The sequence below is a fragment of the Leptinotarsa decemlineata genome, unplaced genomic scaffold (assembly GCF_025532065.1).
Source record: "Leptinotarsa decemlineata unplaced genomic scaffold, Ldec_3_MD MMD2_tig00026299_RagTag_RagTag, whole genome shotgun sequence".
In the NCBI taxonomy this organism is placed as follows: domain Eukaryota; kingdom Metazoa; phylum Arthropoda; class Insecta; order Coleoptera; family Chrysomelidae; genus Leptinotarsa; species Leptinotarsa decemlineata.
In genome coordinates this window covers 5,357,576-5,377,280 of record NW_027412676.1, presented here as the reverse complement: position 1 = coordinate 5,377,280, position 19,705 = coordinate 5,357,576, and the positions used below count along the sequence as shown (strand labels likewise).

At 34.5% G+C, this 19,705-nt stretch overlaps 1 protein-coding gene across 2 annotated transcripts in view; it reads left to right on the top strand.

Moving 5' to 3' along the window:
* Window positions 1–19,705, top strand: part of Dscam4 (Down syndrome cell adhesion molecule 4) — a 585,723-nt gene that overhangs the window by 325,579 nt on the left and 240,439 nt on the right. For both annotated transcript variants that reach the window (XM_074180747.1, XM_074180746.1), the window contains exon 3: window positions 16,890–17,046. In XM_074180747.1, the coding sequence (XP_074036848.1) occupies window positions 16,890–17,046 (157 nt within the window). The remainder of the gene's footprint in view (window positions 1–16,889; window positions 17,047–19,705) is intronic.

Sequence of the window (19,705 nt, the reverse complement as noted above, 5' to 3'; positions counted from 1 at the left end):
GCTGCTTGGTGAATATTTGGTCATTATCCTTACTTTCCAATTGTTTACCTCAAAAACTCTTCATTTATATCATCATGAAAGTAAACATGGAAGTTATTTCTTCAAGGCAATATTTTGAGGTTGAACTCAGTACACCTCGAACCTCACTGTTCAAGAACCCTTTTATATGGATATTTGAGTTTATGTGGAATAAACTTCCTGAGAACGTTTTTCCAAATGTATTTAATCTTCAGCGATTCAAATCCAATGTGAATAGCTACTTTCGCAAAGGCACCTCTCTGAGGGCGCCTCAAATATTTTTCTGTAGTGCTTGTGTTTTTGTCCTTAAAAAAATGTATAATCAATAAATGGAGGTGAATTTTCATTTCACTTCTAGTCTAAGTGCTTTGTGGGTAAATTATTTACTCTACTCAGCAGTTACAATCACAAACTCAACTCAATTTAAAATTATAACTTTTTCTGAGACTACACTCTAATTTACTTCGGGTCTCTTTGGTGAATAAAGATTTGTACTACCACCATCACGCTCTATTAGTAATCACAAGAGATTAACCTCACTTCTAACGGACACCATCCCAATTTATAACATATTACTTCCATTTTTTGTCGAAACTCGATAATTGGGTAGAAAATGATTTCACGCAAGTAATGTTATTCATATTTTCGGATTAATGATCATTATTCAATTAAATTGAATGGAGTATATTTTTAGGAGGGACTGGTTTTCAAAAAAAAAAAAGGTTTCGACTCCTCCATTTTAACACAAAAAATATGAGAAATTTTCAATGGAAGCAAGAAAGAAAATAAGTTTGAAACAACTAAAAAGGGTGGATCATACTCTCAGATACAAATTGCTCTCTCCAAACAACTACTTTCACATGAAAGATGAATTAGACAATAGCATAAAGTACCGTCGAATCAACTACGTTTATATGAAAATTGAAATATACAAAAATTACTTTTTTCCATTCAATTTTCACTCAATACATTTTTTATGGAATTGAAACAGATATCTTAGGAACGCTACACAATGTACAATACGATATAAAATTTCACTTGCATAGAACACTATCCTCAACGGTGTACTTTAAAGTTTCAGAATAACACACCTGTCTTATTACACTGTGAGCATTTTTTGGATAAAGCACTCATTTCATTCATAACATTGCAACTTTATGCCACTGGAAGAGACAAATCCAGGCATATCAAGATGATGGTACGTGAAGATATTCATACGCTTATTTGACTCATTCCCTACCAGAGACATCTTATTCGAATTTAAATGCGTATACACTGTGTAAAAGCCAAAAGGAATAAATTCATTATATCGGTTATATTTAAAAACATATTTAAAAAAATCCCGAAATACGTGAAATGTTATAATTTGATATTCTTCAACGTGAAAATGCCACCCTTACCTTCAACCCCCTTCGAATGACAGGTACAACCCCCAATTTTCCAGATGGGAAGTATAGGTTTGTGATATATGGTTCACCGCGAACGTCTTGGCAACATCGTAATCTCAAATGAAACTGTCTTCTAACATTTTTTAACATACTTATCAGGCGTGACCGACCTTACCGCAAGCGTTATTCGTTCTTTTAAGTCATTCTAATCTGAATATTTAGTTTTGCATACATTGCTCTTCACATATCCCTATAAAAATAAATCTAATGATGAAAGATCAGGTGGTGGCGCTGGCCATTCAATCGATCCTCGCCTCCCTGTCCACCGAGCGGGAAATATTGTATCGAGGTATGCCGGACATTAACTTGGTAATGTGGTGGTGCTCCATCCTGCTGAAATCATATCGTATTCACTGGATCAGGATATAAATTTGCTAAACATCATGCATTAAATCATTTTGGAGTGGTGCCAAATAATTATCGCCCTCATCGAAAAAGGGACCGATGATATTGTTTCTTACAATCCCATTAACCTTTTGAGGGTATTGTGTGTGTTCTTCTCTCATCCAGTGAGGATTTTCCGTTAACTAGTAGCGGCAATTTTGTCGATTATCATAACCGTTAAGAGACAAATTATACTCATCAGAAAGCACGAAGTCTTCTAATTGGATGATATTGTTATCCAACGTGTTCATCATTTGCTCATAAAAATGAGTTCTCCTATCAATATCGTCTTCCATGAGCTCCTGAATAGGTTTCATTTTATAGAGATGTATTTTATGTTACCTATCGATGTATGGCTATCATCGACTGTAGTGACTCAAAGTATGTGGGTTTCCTCAAACTCAAGCATGATATCTAATTTGAGTTCATCACTCATTGCATTGGCAGCTGCTTTTTTTATCTGCCCCACATGACCAAACTCGCGAAACTGCTTCTCTATTTTGCTTATTGTTCCTAGAGATATGGTCGGTAAATTAAGAAATTTCTCATAACATTGTCGAGCTACTTCCTGTTGTGTTCGGATTTTATATCCGTAACCAGTTATTTTATGCATTTCCGTTAATCTAGGCATTTGTCAGACTAGAAGTTAACGAACATTGAACTTGAATTAAAATACTGACAACTAATGTTGTAACATACGAAACAAGTTGACAAGACATTCAAACTAACGTTGCCACGAAAATTATTTACAGTTTTTCAAAGAATACCATCTGAAATGAACATTGCTATGGTACAATGAGTTTTGAGTGTATTTTATGGAATTTTGGTAACCACATGATTTTAATTTATTTCATCTCAATTGTTGCAATAAACTTGAAAGCGATAATATTTTTGAATAGAGAATGAAGAGACCTTTCAAACGATATATCACAAGCCTTATATAGTTCCCATTCAAATATAATTGGGAGTTGTACCTGTCATTCGACTGAGGTTGAAGGTAGGGGTAGCATTTTTCCGTTGAGATATCTCAAATTATTATTTAAATTTGACGTGTTCCAGGATTTTGTTAAAATATGAACTGTAACCGAAATAATGAATTCATTCCATTTGGCTTTCACACACTGTATGATATTCCAGTGATCCACTCTGAAATACGTCTGGCACATATAAAATGTACCTTTATTTTCTCAGTACTCCTGCTGAAAGTTTCAGAATCATCACGCAACTGAGATTTTTATTATACTGGATGCTTCATTGACATTTTCAAGCGGCATCCTCGTTGTGTTTGCTATAAATGAGAACTTGGTCGATACTATCAGAAATATTCAAATAAGCTTTGGAAAGTATTTTAAGAACACAAGGTGTATTCAATATTAGATTCATGAATATTCATTCAGTAATGGTTTTGCTCAAATTGAATTTATAACGAGGAAAATTTCATTATTCTCAATTCGAACAAAATACTTAGCTTCGATCTATCCAATTGATGTTTATTCATGCTTCCATTACAGATTGCATTTTGACTAAATAAGAGTTTGAGGAATGCTTCTTCCATTTTATGAATATAACTGAAAGCAGTGGGTAGATATGTTTCATTTGAAGAATATATATCTAGCACCGATTTCTTCGAAAACTAGTTGAACGTTTGTATGAGTAGTAGAGGTTTTGGGAAAAAGTTGTAGACGTATCATGGAGGAAAAATATTGCTGTAATCAAATTCTCATCCTGTATCAGATAAGCAAAAATTCTATTTTCAAATTCACCTTTCTCATTGTTGGAACCATGAAATAAATTGTCTCGATTTAGGTATTTTGGATTTCGAAAACAATGAAGTCAAAGGAAATGTTTTGGAAAAGGTTCATATCGAAGAGACCAAAAACTGTAAGAATACGAATAGCATCCTTAGTAATTCAAGTAATCATTCACGTAACAATAACAAAAGTAATGAAATTTATAAAATCACATTGAAAGATCATGGCTTCGAACCCAACTCCAACCGCATATTTTTCTGGAGATAATTTTTCTCGCTGAAGTTGAATTGATTCTGCAAAATAACATGGGCCACAGGTGGCTCATAATTTTAATGACATCATATGTGTAATTTTCTGGTAATTCAAGATCACTTTAATGAAATGAATGATGGGTACATTAGATGTCACCATTATAAGAAATGACCCCACCAAAATGTATTCCCAGCAAACTGAGAAGACCATGAAGGAATCAACAATGCTGTTTCTCACATCATGGGATATAAAAAAGATGAAATGCATGAACCCCCAGCCTCCAGAATGGTATGGATTGATAAAGCTCCGCAAAGAAGGACATCCAGCCAGACCTGTAGTTATCATATACAGATGTCCCAACCAGTGAGTTGTCAAAATGTTCATATTCAAGATTCAAAGACCTCAAAAAATTCAATCCTTCAAACACAGTTCTGAATTCAGTAGACCTAGCTGACAAATTTTTGAACTCGAATATCAAAAATAATATCAAACTGAATTGAAGGGGTTATATTTTTAGGAGTGATTAATTTTTTTGGGAAAGAAAGTTTTTGGCCATAACAGTCGATGCCAATAACTTAAAAAAAATACTGACAGCTGTTTTCGTGCAGTTAGACAACATTTTGCAAAAGTCAGGAGTCATTTAGGTGAAATGAAACGCAGTTATGGTTTTTTCCTAATTTCTCAGCATCAAAACCCGAAAGGGAAATAATTATTGAGTGTATAGTACTGAATTTCTGTAATATTTTTTCATTTCAACAATAAGTCTGATAACACTTGTTATTTCCGAAACAATTCAGGATGAGTATGACATTATATGCGAAATATATCTAGAATGTTCTGTGGAGAATTCAAAAATTGAATGAAATCAGGATATTTTATTCAAAATGAAAAGTTGCCACTGGCTGCTGTCACACAGTACACTGTATGATACAGTCTGTATAGAATCTTTCAATAGGAAAAATGCGCAACTGAAATAACCAATCGACTTTCCATTTATTCATTAATTTACTATCCAAAACAAAATGTTTATTGATCGTGGGGTAATAAAAGTAATAATTGAGGTAACAAAAAAATAAACTCACAGAAATCCCAACTCAACCCAACGTCACCAATTTCCTCCATACCTAGCTATATACTCTCTCTCTCCAAACTATTCTTACTCTATCAGATTCGAACTATCAAGACCATATTATATTCATTCTTCTCAATTTTAGAAAGAAACCAATTGAGTTGACCTTGGATAATTTGTCGGATGTTTGAAACGGAACGTTCAACTCAATAAAAAATTGATTGTAAATCTTATTTTTTAGGTACATTAAAAATGATCCAGTCACAACAATATGAAGTTCATTCAATGTCATTTGAAATATTGCATCTATTTCAGATTTTCATTTCTAATCATTTGAGGAGAACTAACATGCCCATAATGAATTACGATTAATTCAATTCTACCGGAACATAGTTAGTTATAGATTTTGGTTTTATCAACTGGCTCGAATACCCGAGCTTGTTTGAATTTCCTTTCAGTTCATATTTGTCTTCCATATGAAAAATATAATGAATAGAAAATTGTTATTTTGCCATTTCATCATAAAAACTCGCAGGCTACATATATACCATCGTTGAAGTACTGAAAGTTGGATTTAATGAAATGAAATTTTATGACGTGGATAGACCTGGAATATTCCACGTCTTGATCTGTGTTGCATAATATTTTTCAAACTGTGTATAGTTTGATCATTAATTTTTCAGTTCAGGTTTTGTTGACAGCTGGAAATGAGTTGATAGAAGCAGGTTATATAGATTTTTTTCATTGTAAAACTTGGACAGAATTGTATTTATTGTCAAAGTCAGAGCAAAAATTGTTTTGATTCGAAATAGAAAGGTTACAACTATGTTGGTCAATTCTGAATATGAAAGTTTGAAATAAATCAATAAGCCACTTTGATTATTCAAAATACGTATGATACTACATTCTCCGAATGCGGAAATGTCAATTGTACTGATTTGCGTTGCTTTCTTGGGTAGATCGGGGACATTTGATACATTTTTGCTTCTTGATTTTTTTTCTCCGCGGCTATCGTGAATTTCTAAATTATTTCTATTCGCATCATTTCGTTCACCTAAAATGATAGATATGAAACATACCTGGGACAATTGAAATAGCATTCAGATTAGAGAAATATGTATTCTAATTCAAAATAAATTACATTAATTATTGAAAATATTCATTCTGACAAGCAATTGTGACACATGTAAAGATCTTATTGTCGAGTACATTCTTCGTGGGACCAGTGACGACATTCAAAGCACCGCCCCACTTCTCTCCAGGGCGACTATTGTCATACGGGTACAGATGAACTAAACAGTTTCTTCTTCGTCGCTTTCACTCTGTTCCTAATTGTTTTGGCGATGTTTGGTTTTCTTGAGCTGGCGAACTGCTTTCGGCTTGTCTTTGATCTCCGTAACTTTTATCTTAACTTACCTTTTTTTTTGAGTCATATTCCTCTTGAATTGCATTTTTTTTCCGGAGTGTCCGTATAGATAGCAGATTTTCTAGTTTTTCGTTTGTAACATGTTTTTCTAGGCGATGCTTTCGGCAACGATTTCTGGCGAGAATACGGCCTTTGAGGTGCTTGGTTCTGCATCAGCACGTGAAAATACAGATTTAGAAGTGCTTGGTCCTAGGTCAGCTTGCGATAATATAGGTGTGCTTGGCGATGCTGGAGAAATGTGATGAGTGCTTGGTGATGCTGGTCTATCCGTGACATACGAGGGGGCAAAATCTACTTCCGTAAATATATCTCTATCAAAGGCAGTGCAAATAAATCCAGCTACAATATTTGACTGTGTGAGGGCTAATGGCAAAGCTAGTTTGACTATGCTTGGGATATCAAAAAGTGCCAAAATGGATTTTAATCCTCTCTCAGTTTTTGTCACTCTTACTCGTGGCATCCTGAAACAAAAGTTCACCCCTTGACATACGCTTACACAAACTACAATATGAACAACATGAAAAATTCACGACGGGGACAACTGAAACATGTTTCAATCTTCCCCCATGTCATGTGTTTCAACTGTCCCTGCAGCACATTTTTGAGTAAACACTCAAATATTTTCTTACTCATGGATTAGGGAAATAATTTAAAGTATCCCGACTAAAGTACATATACCAAACAAACTGATAAATATAGTCGAAGCTGGATACTTGCTCTTTTATCTTTTGTGACACACTTTTCCAATCAATGTAAAAGTTTATTTGGATAGTGGGAAATCAAGTTATCGTGGACGTGTACATACACTCGCAACTGCCGTCAGTGACCTACTGATGGCTACGTGCTTCATCTAATGGCGCTTCGTTTGGTATAAGCGCGCGTGATTTAAACCGCGAAATCGGTCTTCTATGGCGGTTGTTTCTATTGTCCCGTTTCAGTAGTCCCCGGTCTACCCTAGTGCTGTCAAGGGTACATGCACTACCCGACAGTTCGCTTCATCCATATGAAATAGCATGAATTCTGAACTTTAATAATACTACTAACGATAAAAATAAGTCAGTACTCAGGAATAAACACTATACTCTTTTCAAGTCTTGAAATCATTTGAATCAAATGAATGTTTAATAATGTTGAATCAATATTGAATCAACGAGGTAATTACATCTCTGATATTGTCAAAATGTTGAATACCCGTCATTGATTTCCATATGAGAATATTTCCCAGGAGAGTTAGTTCAATCTATCAGTTAGTCAATTACTGAAGTATTATTGACAGTTATTGACGGGGAACAACATGATTATTTCAATTCTGAAAAATTATAATTTCAAATCCTTTCATTTTTACATGAAGTAGTTTATTCAATATTGACTCGATTCTTGAATATTAGATTTGAACATTTAATGGATATATTTCATTTGAAACAATATATTCTGTAATTGAAAACTATTTTTGCTTCTCTCAAACTACATGAAGTAGTTTATTCAATATTGACTCGATTCTTAAATATTAGATTTGAACATTTAATGGATATATTTCATTTGAAACAATATATTCTGTAAATGAAAACTATGTTTGCTTCTCAAAGTTATACACACGACTGATTATGTTCTTATTTCGCACAATAAGCACATAGTAGCTGCCCTTTGTTGCCGTACATCAATTAACGAGTAACTGGACTGAATGAAACATTTTACTACCAAGTTTCTGCGTATGCATAACCAGCGTAACCAATTCAAGTCACAGTGAAATAAGTATACTAGGTTGATCTGAAAAGTTTAGGACCTAACAAAGATAAAAAACATTTTACCAGATTTTTTTTATTTCTCAACATGGTCTCTTTTAAACTCTACACACTCTTCCCAGCGATGTTCCCATCTTTGTAATCTGTCCAAATAGTTTTCGCCGTTTTTCTCTGCTAAATAATTAATTACTGAGGTGATAGTTTCTTCATTTGACGAAAATATCTGTCCTCCGAGCGTAATTTTTAGATGAGGTACAAAAAGAAATCGCTTGGAGCTAGATCTGGTGAATAAGGCGAACGGTCAAGCAGTTCAAACCGTAATTCGTGGATTTCCGCCATAGCAACTGTTGAAGTTTGACACGGTGCGTTGTCTTGCTGAACCAGTTTTTTTTTGCAAATATGGCCGTTTTTTCGCAAGTTTTGCTTTTAGCTTGTTAAGTAATGATGCGTAGATTGCTCCTGAGATGTTTCTTTCTTTTTGAAGAAAATTGATTGAAATAACTCCATGACTATCCCAAAAAATAGTCGCCATCACTTCCCCAGCCGAAAAAACAATTTGTGCCTTTTTTGGAGCCGTTTCCCCCACTGCAGTCCACTGTTAGAACTGTATTTTTGTTTCGGGCATATGATAGATCATAGTATATCCGAATTTCATCTATAGTTATTGATCGGCGGCAAAATTTGGATTTATTGCGCCTAAACTGCGCCAAAAGAAAGTTGGAAAAGTTCATTCGAACACGTTTTTCGTCTATCGTGAACAAACGCAGTATCTAACGCGCGGGCTACTTTCTCATGTATCAATGTTTATTTGATATATGACAAACACGTTATTTTGATATGTTTATAACCTCTGCAATCTCTCTCACTTTGATTCGTCGGTCGTCTAGCACCATTTGGTGAACTTTGAAGATGTTTTCGTAGGTAGTTGCAGTTTTTGGGCGTCCCGAACGTTCATCTTGTCCCAAACTCTTACGGCCACGTTTAAATTCAGCTGCCCAAAATTTCACTATGGTAAATGATGGTGCAGAGTCCCCATACACATAGTCCAACTCATCTTTGATTTCCGTTGACGTATTGCCTTTCAGTTTTATACTTGATAATGGGGTCAAACCCGAAACCGGTCGTATGAATAAAATCAACTAGTGGTAATCAGACAAATGTGTTTTTATTCATTTCATTAAAGTGATCATGAATTACCACAAAATAATCAAGTCACCAATCACAAATATTACTTCCCAAAAACGAATATTTAATGACAGCCTGATACTCGATTTTGTCCATTTTCATAAAAACACTCACATCAACTAACTCAAACGACGGTTACATAACAACTGCGCCTCCAAAATGGCTGAAACTTTGGTGAGTAACTGTCAATTGATGAAAATCGAAATTCTCTAGCTTTTATTTACGAGTACTGCTATTTTCATGTTGAAAACTTTTCAGACCTCCTCCGTATTATATATACTTAACGATAAACATGAAACTTCTTCAACATCATTTATCGTAATGATTTCGGTGAGTTTATGAATTTGAAGAAATTGTTTACTTTTCCACACTTGAATTTCAATATTGGAGAAGACAATGCATTATCACAGAAACTTTGGTAATGAAATGTGTAGCAGTAAATATCATAAAACATTATTCATTATATGTTTCACGTATAGAATTATTTATTATTTCAAATAATGGGTATTCATGAAAATAATTTTGAATTCGTGAAGAAAATGGTATATTTCACTGTATCACAATGATATTCAATATTGTCAACTGATGTGTTTTCATTGTAAAGTTGAAATCCCTCTCTTTTACTTCACCTGAGATGAGTTCAGTTGTCTTCATTATAACGATACTGCCGAACTGGGAAACCTTCCATTGTATCCCAATATCCATTAACTATTGTTATTTGTAATGCGAAATTGATTATTGGTCGTGGCAAGACAATATTGCGACTATACTATTGATAGTTCCCAAGAGGCAACTTAAATGGTCGTGGCACGAAGTTACATGGCACAAGACAATGTGTGTATTTGTCTTTGTCACTCATTACAGGTGGCTCACTGGAAAATGTAATTCCCAAATGGATACACCGCGGCTCTTTGTTCACTTGCACAGATGATATAGAAGATTGACTATATGCACTCAGAAATATGTGAGTTGATGAAATTATGTTGAGTGGATTTTTTTGTGCATTGATAAAACAAAGTAATGAAATTACTTTGTACCCATACGTTATATAGGTAGAGTGAGTCCGAAATTTTTCCAGGTTTTGAACTCATTGTAGATAGTTTTCTCAAACATGTAAATGGGAAGTAATTATAATTTCAAATATATTTTTTAATCAACTTTGAGAAAATATTTCACAATTCGCAGAACAGTTCTCAAGAAATCATAACGTGATAAACTTCAAAAAATTCGAAGATACATTTTGTTTGTTCATTTTCAACAGTACTTACACCCAATTACAGTAAATGTATAGGTACACTGAATTTCATCAGGTCGGACTTCCATTGTCTGAAATGATATGAAATGATTTAAAATACCTGAAGGAATCAATAAAATTGAAATGAATACCTGAAAATAACAATTATATTAAGCATCATTCGAAAACGATTGTGAATACTAACAATCGAAACGTCGTGAATTAACTTGGCTTGAATCTTTCAATTCTATATCTTGCTTGTATTTTCATTTCATTGTGATTTCATTTTAGGGTTAATATAATTGTTATTTTCAGCTATTCATTTCAATTTTAGTGATTTTTTTAGGGATTTCAAATCAATTTAAATCATATTAGACAATGGAAGTCCGAAATATTAAAATTCATTTCGAATCATCATTGACAACCATTTCCAAACAAATGTATATACTGTTATGTTTTTCCGTTAACTAGTTGGATGTATTTGAAAAATGTTTCAAAAGAGAGTACGAATATAAATGTTTTGGGAGTCGCATGTTAATCCTTAGCTCGTGCAAGTTTCGCCTTCTCAAAATCTCTATTCATGAGGGAAATATAAATAATTAACGGACAAACACATTTTAACACAGAGCGATTCTCATGTATCTGTAGATATAATATTAGGCGAAACACTGTCCTAAAAAGAAATGTGTTTCAACGAAAATGTCATTTCATAAACATTTTTTGAAGAGTCTGTGGTAATAATATAGTTCATCGTTAGAGTTTGAATCTTGGAATTTTGATTAAGTCCTGGATTTTGATCTAAATCTTGATCTTGACCTAGACCATTCTCCTTCAAAAACTGGGCTACGTCTTCTGGTACGAGATTCATCAAGTTTTTGAATAAGTTGCTCAATTTTATTTTCTAAGCGATTTTCTTTTTGACCAGTTTGAATAGAACAAACGTCTGTATTTGCAATTCCTTCCATCATTCCATCGGCCAAGTTCTTCCTCAGGAAGTTTCTCGTAAAACGCCCGGATAAGTTGTTCCACTGTGTTTGGAAGTTTCTTCAGCCAAGATAAAAAGATGAAATTTGGAATCATTTGTCCTGAGGCAAGATCCTTCATTTTCCGATAGAGCTGACTAGGTTTTCTGTCTCCAAGTTGACACTCACTGAATAACTTCGTCATTTTTAGTAGTTCCTATGAATCTGAAGAATTTTTGAGCCGTATTGAAAAAATATTTTAATTTTTCTTAACAATACTGCAATCTAAAACTGTCAGTATCTTTCCACATTTGATTTTATTGGAATGTATGCTATTTAGGTTAAAAATTGTTTCTACGGTATTGAACCACAGTTCGGGTTCAGTCTTCCAGAAGGAGGATAAAGTGACAGATTTTGCACGATTGAATTCAGTTTCTGGTTCCATGCTGTAGTCTGGACTAGTTTGACTGATAGAACAACGATCTTTTTCTGTGGAAGTTGAAGGCGTAGTAACTGCTGGATTAAGTATACGTGTAGACTCTCCACTCATATGTTGGATAATTATTAATTAAAAATTATTATTTTCGAGATTTTCAATCAGCTTATAACAAATAATCTCTAGCTTGTTCACCTTTTCAATAACACTACCTTCTGCTTGAGATCCCTTAGATTTTTCCCGATTACTGATTTTGCAAAGTCTTGGGAATTTATCATTCCAGGATACTCCTTGAAAATTTAAGCCTCCCGCATTATTTTCATGTCAGGAATAGTTCCACCAGGATTGACATTGAAATATTGAAGTAGGTTAACTATCTGCTCTCGCGAAAGGTTCTGAAGTAACTTGACCATGGTTTTATCAAATGCGTAAGAACTATTCACTTCTTGGGGTCACCAATTGTAGTTTTCAAACTACTTCTGAAAAACGTTTTTCATTGAAGTTTTTATTAATTCTTCATTATATTTTCTAAACAAAATCATCTGAACAAACACATCTCCTAGCAATACCTAGCATACTCTACTTGAAGGAAATTGTAGGGCACTACAAATGAACCGTGAATTGAAGTTTGCAAAAAATAAAAAGGGTGCAAATTATCCTACAGTTAAGATATTAGGTATTTTTTTAGATTATGACCTGAACTGGAAACAACACTTGAAGCACACATAAAGCAATCTCATGCAGGGTACTCAACAACAAAAATAAAAATAATACTGGCACTGAACGGCACAATTACAATACTCGTCACTAGGAACTACATAGACGAACTCGAATATATTACACCAAAACAATGGAGCAGTAAGAATATTTGCCGAATAAATTACATCATAATCTTTTACTATGAAAAAATTCAAGTTTAACCTGAAAATATCATTGCTTGCTAGTCAATTTTATAACATCCAAATAATAAACCTGTAATTATTTCGCTACAACAATATACATAGTCACTTATTATATACATTTTGTTTGTTGGCATGAAAAAAATTAATTTTGAACCGATGTTCAAACGGTCCTTCAGTTACCCAAATAGCTAAGTTAACAACGATATACCAAAAGAAATTAAAGAAATGAATGTGATTAGTTCTGAGCACTACTGTAAAAAAAAAAATGTGTAAGCAATAAACCAAATGATATATTTCAGATCCTTGAGATGTTAATAGTCCCTGTTATGTTTTTTTTATCTTCTGTCATCTGATGTCAGCCGTAGGATTAGAATGAATTTTCCAAATGTATATGTATCCTAGATTGACCAGAATAAACACTCGTTATTATGATGCATACAATAATTTTAGATTCAAAAACTACTATTTTCAATCACAAATTCACTAGCTTGTCAGATTTTTCAATATCTCCACTATATAATTGTCTGTAATATACAATAATTTTTCATTCAAAAATAATTATTTTCATTCATTCATTCATTTGTCTTGATGTATCTACACAATAATGTTGTGAATTTGTCGCATCAATATTTTTTGTAATTTTTGAAGGCTAATAAAAATACAATCTTATCTCATCTTAATTTGATGAAATAAATATCACATACCACATATCAGATTGCAACTATAACGAATGTTCGAAACAGGTGACCTCTTTAATTTTTTCATGATAAAAGACAAGCACTTCAGGAAAATCCTTAAGGCGCTCTCATAGCGGTTCCTGTGCGAAAGTAGCCATACACATTGGATTCGAATCGCTAACGATTAAATCCATTTGGAAAAACGTTCGCAGGAAGTTTATTCCACATAAACGCCACGCCATTCTCAAAAAGAAACAGAGAAGTTTAAGGTGTACTGAGTTGAACTTCAGAACGATGAGCAGCCACAGTCTGTCGTGTATTTCTGATATGTACCACTTTTGGTGGAATCGAATGTGCCAAGTCACTTGAACACTTCCCATGAAAGAATATATAGAAGAGAGACAAATCTCTAGCCTTTCTTCGATGTTTCAGACTATGAAGGTTGCACGTGATGTTCGCGTCTCCAATCAGGCGGATGGCTCTTTTCTGGATGGAATCCAGCAAATTCAGGGTATGTTTGGGGCAGAGCTTCATACAGGAGAACAATACTCCAAAGAATGTCTGATTTGAGCTTTATAAAAAATCAAAAGTTGCTTCGCCTTGTTGGGACCAGACGCCTTGTTGATATTGAGGTTTCAAAATTCGCCTGACTAGACGCTGCCGAAAAGTAATTTACGGCATTGTGGATTTTGGTGTGGGAATAGTGGATGGTGCCTTTCCCAGAAAATTGTTCAGCTAGTAGATTTGTTTTTTCTATGGCTGTTGTTGCAATTGAACCATCCGCTCTGTTCTAGCGTGACTACATTGAAATACTATTGCATACATTTTTTTGGGGTCGGAGTACATCAAATTAAAATTTTGCTTATTTATTTTGTAGATGAAAATACGTCTAGTGTACACTGGAATAGAAATGCTTTCGTTGAGTATCATTTAATAACCAATATTGTTGTCTGGTCGAATACTATATTTTTTTCAATGTGAATATTCCAAAAATTGCCTTCGAACACGCTCTATAATACTTATTATTGTTGCATGATGAGAATATGTGAGGCTCATTCGTATTTCTATATTTTTTCTTCTTATATTTCTTCAAATAATTGATGTTATATATACATATATATATATATATATATATATATATTTTCGAACAAATCGAGATCCTTCTAAGATATAAAACATACAAGTAGAGATCCATTTTTTAAGGCGAAATCCGATTTCGGATCTCGTCTTGTATCCCTGTGTATATATATATATATATATATATATATATATATATATATATATATATATATATATATATATATATATATATATATATATATATATAGAGTTCATCAAGTGTAGGAAGGGTGGGGAAAGGCATGATTGAATTTTTGTTGGGATCTCACATTGGGCCCATTTTCTGGGTGACAGAGTTGTGATCACCTCGTTCAGTGTTGAAAACTATACCAAATACCCTAAAGATAAATGCTCCTCCCGAGTCCACTTCACTACTCCGAATAGAGTAAGATTGGAACGGCAAGCATATTTGTTGCAGCAACTTTGTTCTTCCCCGACAGTTCCGATGATCAGATCTGTCGAAGTTTGTGCTGATACTTGCCGCGGAGAGAGTTTTTCACTGCTGCTACCTCTTGTGAGTGGCGTTGTTCCACCCCTAGGTAAGTATACGTCTCTCCGGTATCCAGATGGTGTAGGATGCTTCCATTTACGAGCTGCACATCCTCTCCGTAGTTCCCGCATCGTTCTCTTTTGAGATGGACCATTGCACATTTGTCTATCCCGAATTTCATACCGATAGCATGCGTTTACTCTTCCACTTCCCTGAAGGACTGATGTAGATCCTCCTCTCCAGAGGCATAAAGTTCAAGATCATCCATATAAAACATATGGGTGACCTTGTGCCTCCGGTTTCCGGGGTGCCACAGTTATACCCTCGAGTATTTCTGAGCGCAACGGATAATGGCAATAGTGAGATGCAGAAGCGAAGGAGACTAAGGGAATCACCCCGAAAAACACCTCTTCTGAAAGTGACCCACCCTGTTTGGACTCTTGCTTGACCAGATGTTATGGTGAAGCGAGTTGGCCAGAATGGAATTAGTTGTTCAATTTATCTCAGTATGTTGTCGGTTACCGCAAGGCATCTGAGCAAATGCAAGATGAGCTCATACGAAATTGTATCAAATGCATTACGGTAATCGATCTAGGCTATAGAGAGGTCACGCTTGTATTGTATCGAGTCCTGCGTTATTATTATTATTATTTTTTCACCGTAGTGTGCGCTGGTCAGGCCCTATCCCCCGAAGCCCCGATACATTCGGGAAGGCGCGCCAGCATTATCAACCAATGACCACTCCCCACACCGTGGGGTAAGTGATCATTGGTTCCGAGAATCATGTGCCCTGAGCAAGCGCAGTAAGCCAAGAATGACAGCCTTCTGCATCTGTGCGGCTAAGAGTTCTGCCTTAGTGCGGCAAGCCGGTATTATTATTATTATTATATATAGCAGCTTAACAATATTGTTTGAGTTGAGGGATCTGAGGATCTCCTACCAATTCTCAATATAATCATTTCATCAGTTGAAAACGTAGTATTCTGAATCTGAGGATTAAATAACATCTTCTGGCCAAGGCCTCGGTCACTTTTTCACACAGAACTTATATCAAGACAAGTATCCATTTACAAGGAAATTATTTTGTGTTAGAGTCTAAGAATCAGAATCCATCATTAATTCAAAACTGGAGAATAATCGTGTAACTCTACGGCTGTAAAAACGTTTCATCGCAAGGCAACCAATTGAAAATCAGACCCATTTATGATCCAGCATCAGGCAGCACTGTTTCGAGCTACCATGGGACTCAAAAGTGTTGAGTGAGTTAGGGCTTTGAGTGAGTGTTTGGACTCTCATTTTCAACTAGTAGCCTTGCAGTGGAAGCTGTAGTGAAAGACAGTCCGCTGTCTCGTTGGCATTACAACTCTCCGCCCTGAGGAGCTTTGTTCATCTTTCATACTCGGGAATTGAGGTCTGTGTCGATCTCATAGATGGCGTCTTCGTACGAGGATATGTCATCGTTGATAGTGAGAATGTAAACATCGATAACGAGAGTCTGTTCACCTGTTGGTATTTTATTTATAGATTCATACATTACACGAACCCAAATTCATTCCTAACAGAAAGTGCTAAAGGGCACCCTATAATATGGATGAACGATGTGTTTTTTTTTGTTTTTTTTTGACAATAACAATTTAAGTTGTTTCAAATCATAGCAATTTTGCAATGTGTTGAGAAAAACTGAAAAAATGTTACTCGAAATTGAATTTTCGAATATGCACTAATTAAGTGTAGACACTATTCTAATGTCTTCTTTTTCGTTCAGTCATTGTTATTATTATGAATCAATTTCAGGTACCAGAACTGCGGCTACTATTTCCCAATGGCTCCCTAGTCTTCCCACCATTTTCCAACGACCGCTATCGTCATGACGTACACGCTTCTCTCTATAGGTGCAGGTTGAAAAGTTCCCTCGGGATAGTGGTCAGCAGAGAAGTTCATGTGAAAGCAGGTTAGTAAATAACTATATCAGTACCATAAAAGTGATTATATGACCGCGAAAATACAAGTGGGGGGTATTTCACAACTAATGAAAATAATCTTGCAGAAAATGAGATTTTTAGTTCGAAACAGAATGACCATTTCAATTCGTGAATTTTGAACGGACATGTTGAGAACGTTTAGATGTTAAAGCCTAAAGGGAGTCTTTTGGTATTTCGTCCGAAAGGTATATCAATTTTCTATACAACGACTTTTACTGTTCTGAATTTAGGTAACCAGTTGCGGAGTTGTTAGTGTATTAATTGGAGACAAGAAAAAATTCTCCCGATCCAGACCAAATATCTTCTGAAACAATAAAGGCCATAACAAACCACATTTTGGGACCTTTAGTACATATTATAAATGTATGCTACTCAACAGGTAGTATTTATTCCACATCAATGGAAAGAGTCTATAATTACACCTATTTTGAAATCAGGTAACCCTAGTTTACTACATAATTACAGACCAATATCTCAAATTAATATATTTGCAAAACTATTTGAACAATCTCCTAATAAAAGACCCATCTCATTCTTTGAGAAAAATAAAATCATTAACAATAGACAATTTGGATTTATTAAAGATTCCAATAACGAAATTGCTATGAATGGCCTTCATAAAATTATTACCGACATGGATAGATCTTCCAAATGTCTGGCAATATTTCTAGACGTAGCGAAAACCATTGACACAATATCACATAATGTACTAATAGCGAAACTTTAGAACTACGGTATAAGAGGGCAGGTACTGGATCTAATAGTAAACTTTCTCTCCAACGGATCGCAGAAAGTTAAAGTAGGAGATGCAGTAAGTGAATCACTTGATATCACTGTTGGTGTTCCACAGGGGACAGTCCGGATCCCAATACTGTTCCTAGTGTACATCAACAACTTAGCTAGGATTCAAGATTTTCAAGGACATCTTGTTTGCTATGATGATGATACGGTTTCAATTTTTACAAAAAAAACTTAGGACCAAGCTTACCATACTGCTGAAAATGGCATAAAAAAAGTTAAGTGGATGGACTATCATCTGTTGAGCCTAAATATAAAGAAAGCTGAATATATGACATACTCTCCAACTGACCTAGCTCAACCAACTACAGGAGTTCTGAAGTTACATAATCATGTATGTTTGGCACCATTAGTTCGCACATGCTCATTTCTGAAGAGAACTGATTCTATTGAATAACTTGGAGTTATTGTTGACAAACACCTCAGATGGCACAAATATATCACTTACGTCACAGAAAGGGTGAGATTCCTCATGAATAGATTCTACACCACTCTTCGAGATGTAGTAACCAAAAAAAAAGTAATAACCCTTTATACTTCTATAGTAGAATCAGTTATAAGATACTGCATTCTCTCTTGGGGAGGTATTTTCAAATCAACAATAAGAACTTTACAAAGTGCACAAAACACAATTTAATAAATAGTTCTCAAGAAAAACGTAAACTACTCTACCAATATTTTGTATGAGGAAACAAAAATATTCAGTGTAAGATCTCTTTACATTTATCGTTGCTTAACGTGATCTCAAACGAATTGTCAAAATTTTTTGCTACAAAATTCCCGAACAAAAAATACACAATTTAATAGTTAGTTAGTTCCCTTAATTCATAAAACTTTGACTCAAAAATCAGTTTATTTTTATGGACCCAAATTATATAACCTTCTCCCAAATAATATAAAAGAACTAAAAAGTGTCATAAGATTCAAAACAGAATTAAAAAATGTTGTAATGGAAAATTACAATATATTCAATTACTAACCCTCACAAAAACACCCATAGGTTGTAAACTGTACGCCTGTTTTAAACAGGAACATTATTCTATCAATTGTTCCACTCCTCTCATACCCAAGCATTATAAAAGCAGGAGATGTGTATAAAACAAGTGAATCGGACACATGTACAACTAATCTTATCTCTGCTCCACGATATGTTGTTAGAATAGGAATATGATCCTTCAAAAGATAACTTTCAGAAGACAGGCATTAAGTTGCCTATCTGAAACTGTCACTGGAGGAATCATATTAAACAAAATGTAAAAAAATATTGAACAAAATGTAAAAATGTATTTCCACTTACCTGAATTTAATAAATTGAAATTGAAATATACGCTTTGGGCGCTTTGTGCCATATTTTTTGTATATCAAGCTTTGAAAAAAAATCGTTACTTTGCAACCAAAGCATGATTGCAACACCTACAAAGTCAGTTATCACGAGTTAGCTATGAAGCTACAGTGTTAACGAAACGCGCCTAGAAAAAAATCATTTGTGAAAGTTGCTTGATTATTATCATGGATAGTGTTATTAATTTCTATGAAGTAACGGATCAATGTATTCATAACTTTCTTTTTCTATTTTGTAGTATTTTCAGAAATAACAATTCTATGCCAAAAACCAAAAATAGCATCTTTAGTTTTTCCTGTATAACTAGAGAATGGCGAAACTCTTTGGAATGTTTTTTGACCATTGTACTGTTCCCCACGATGATTATCAATGATGATGAAGCAACGTTATCACATGATAAGAGAAACGGCCTGTCTAGGGGAGCATAGGGTAATGAGAGCAATGGTATTTGAACGAAACCCATGCTCGTTTGAAGGTGGTTGGCAATG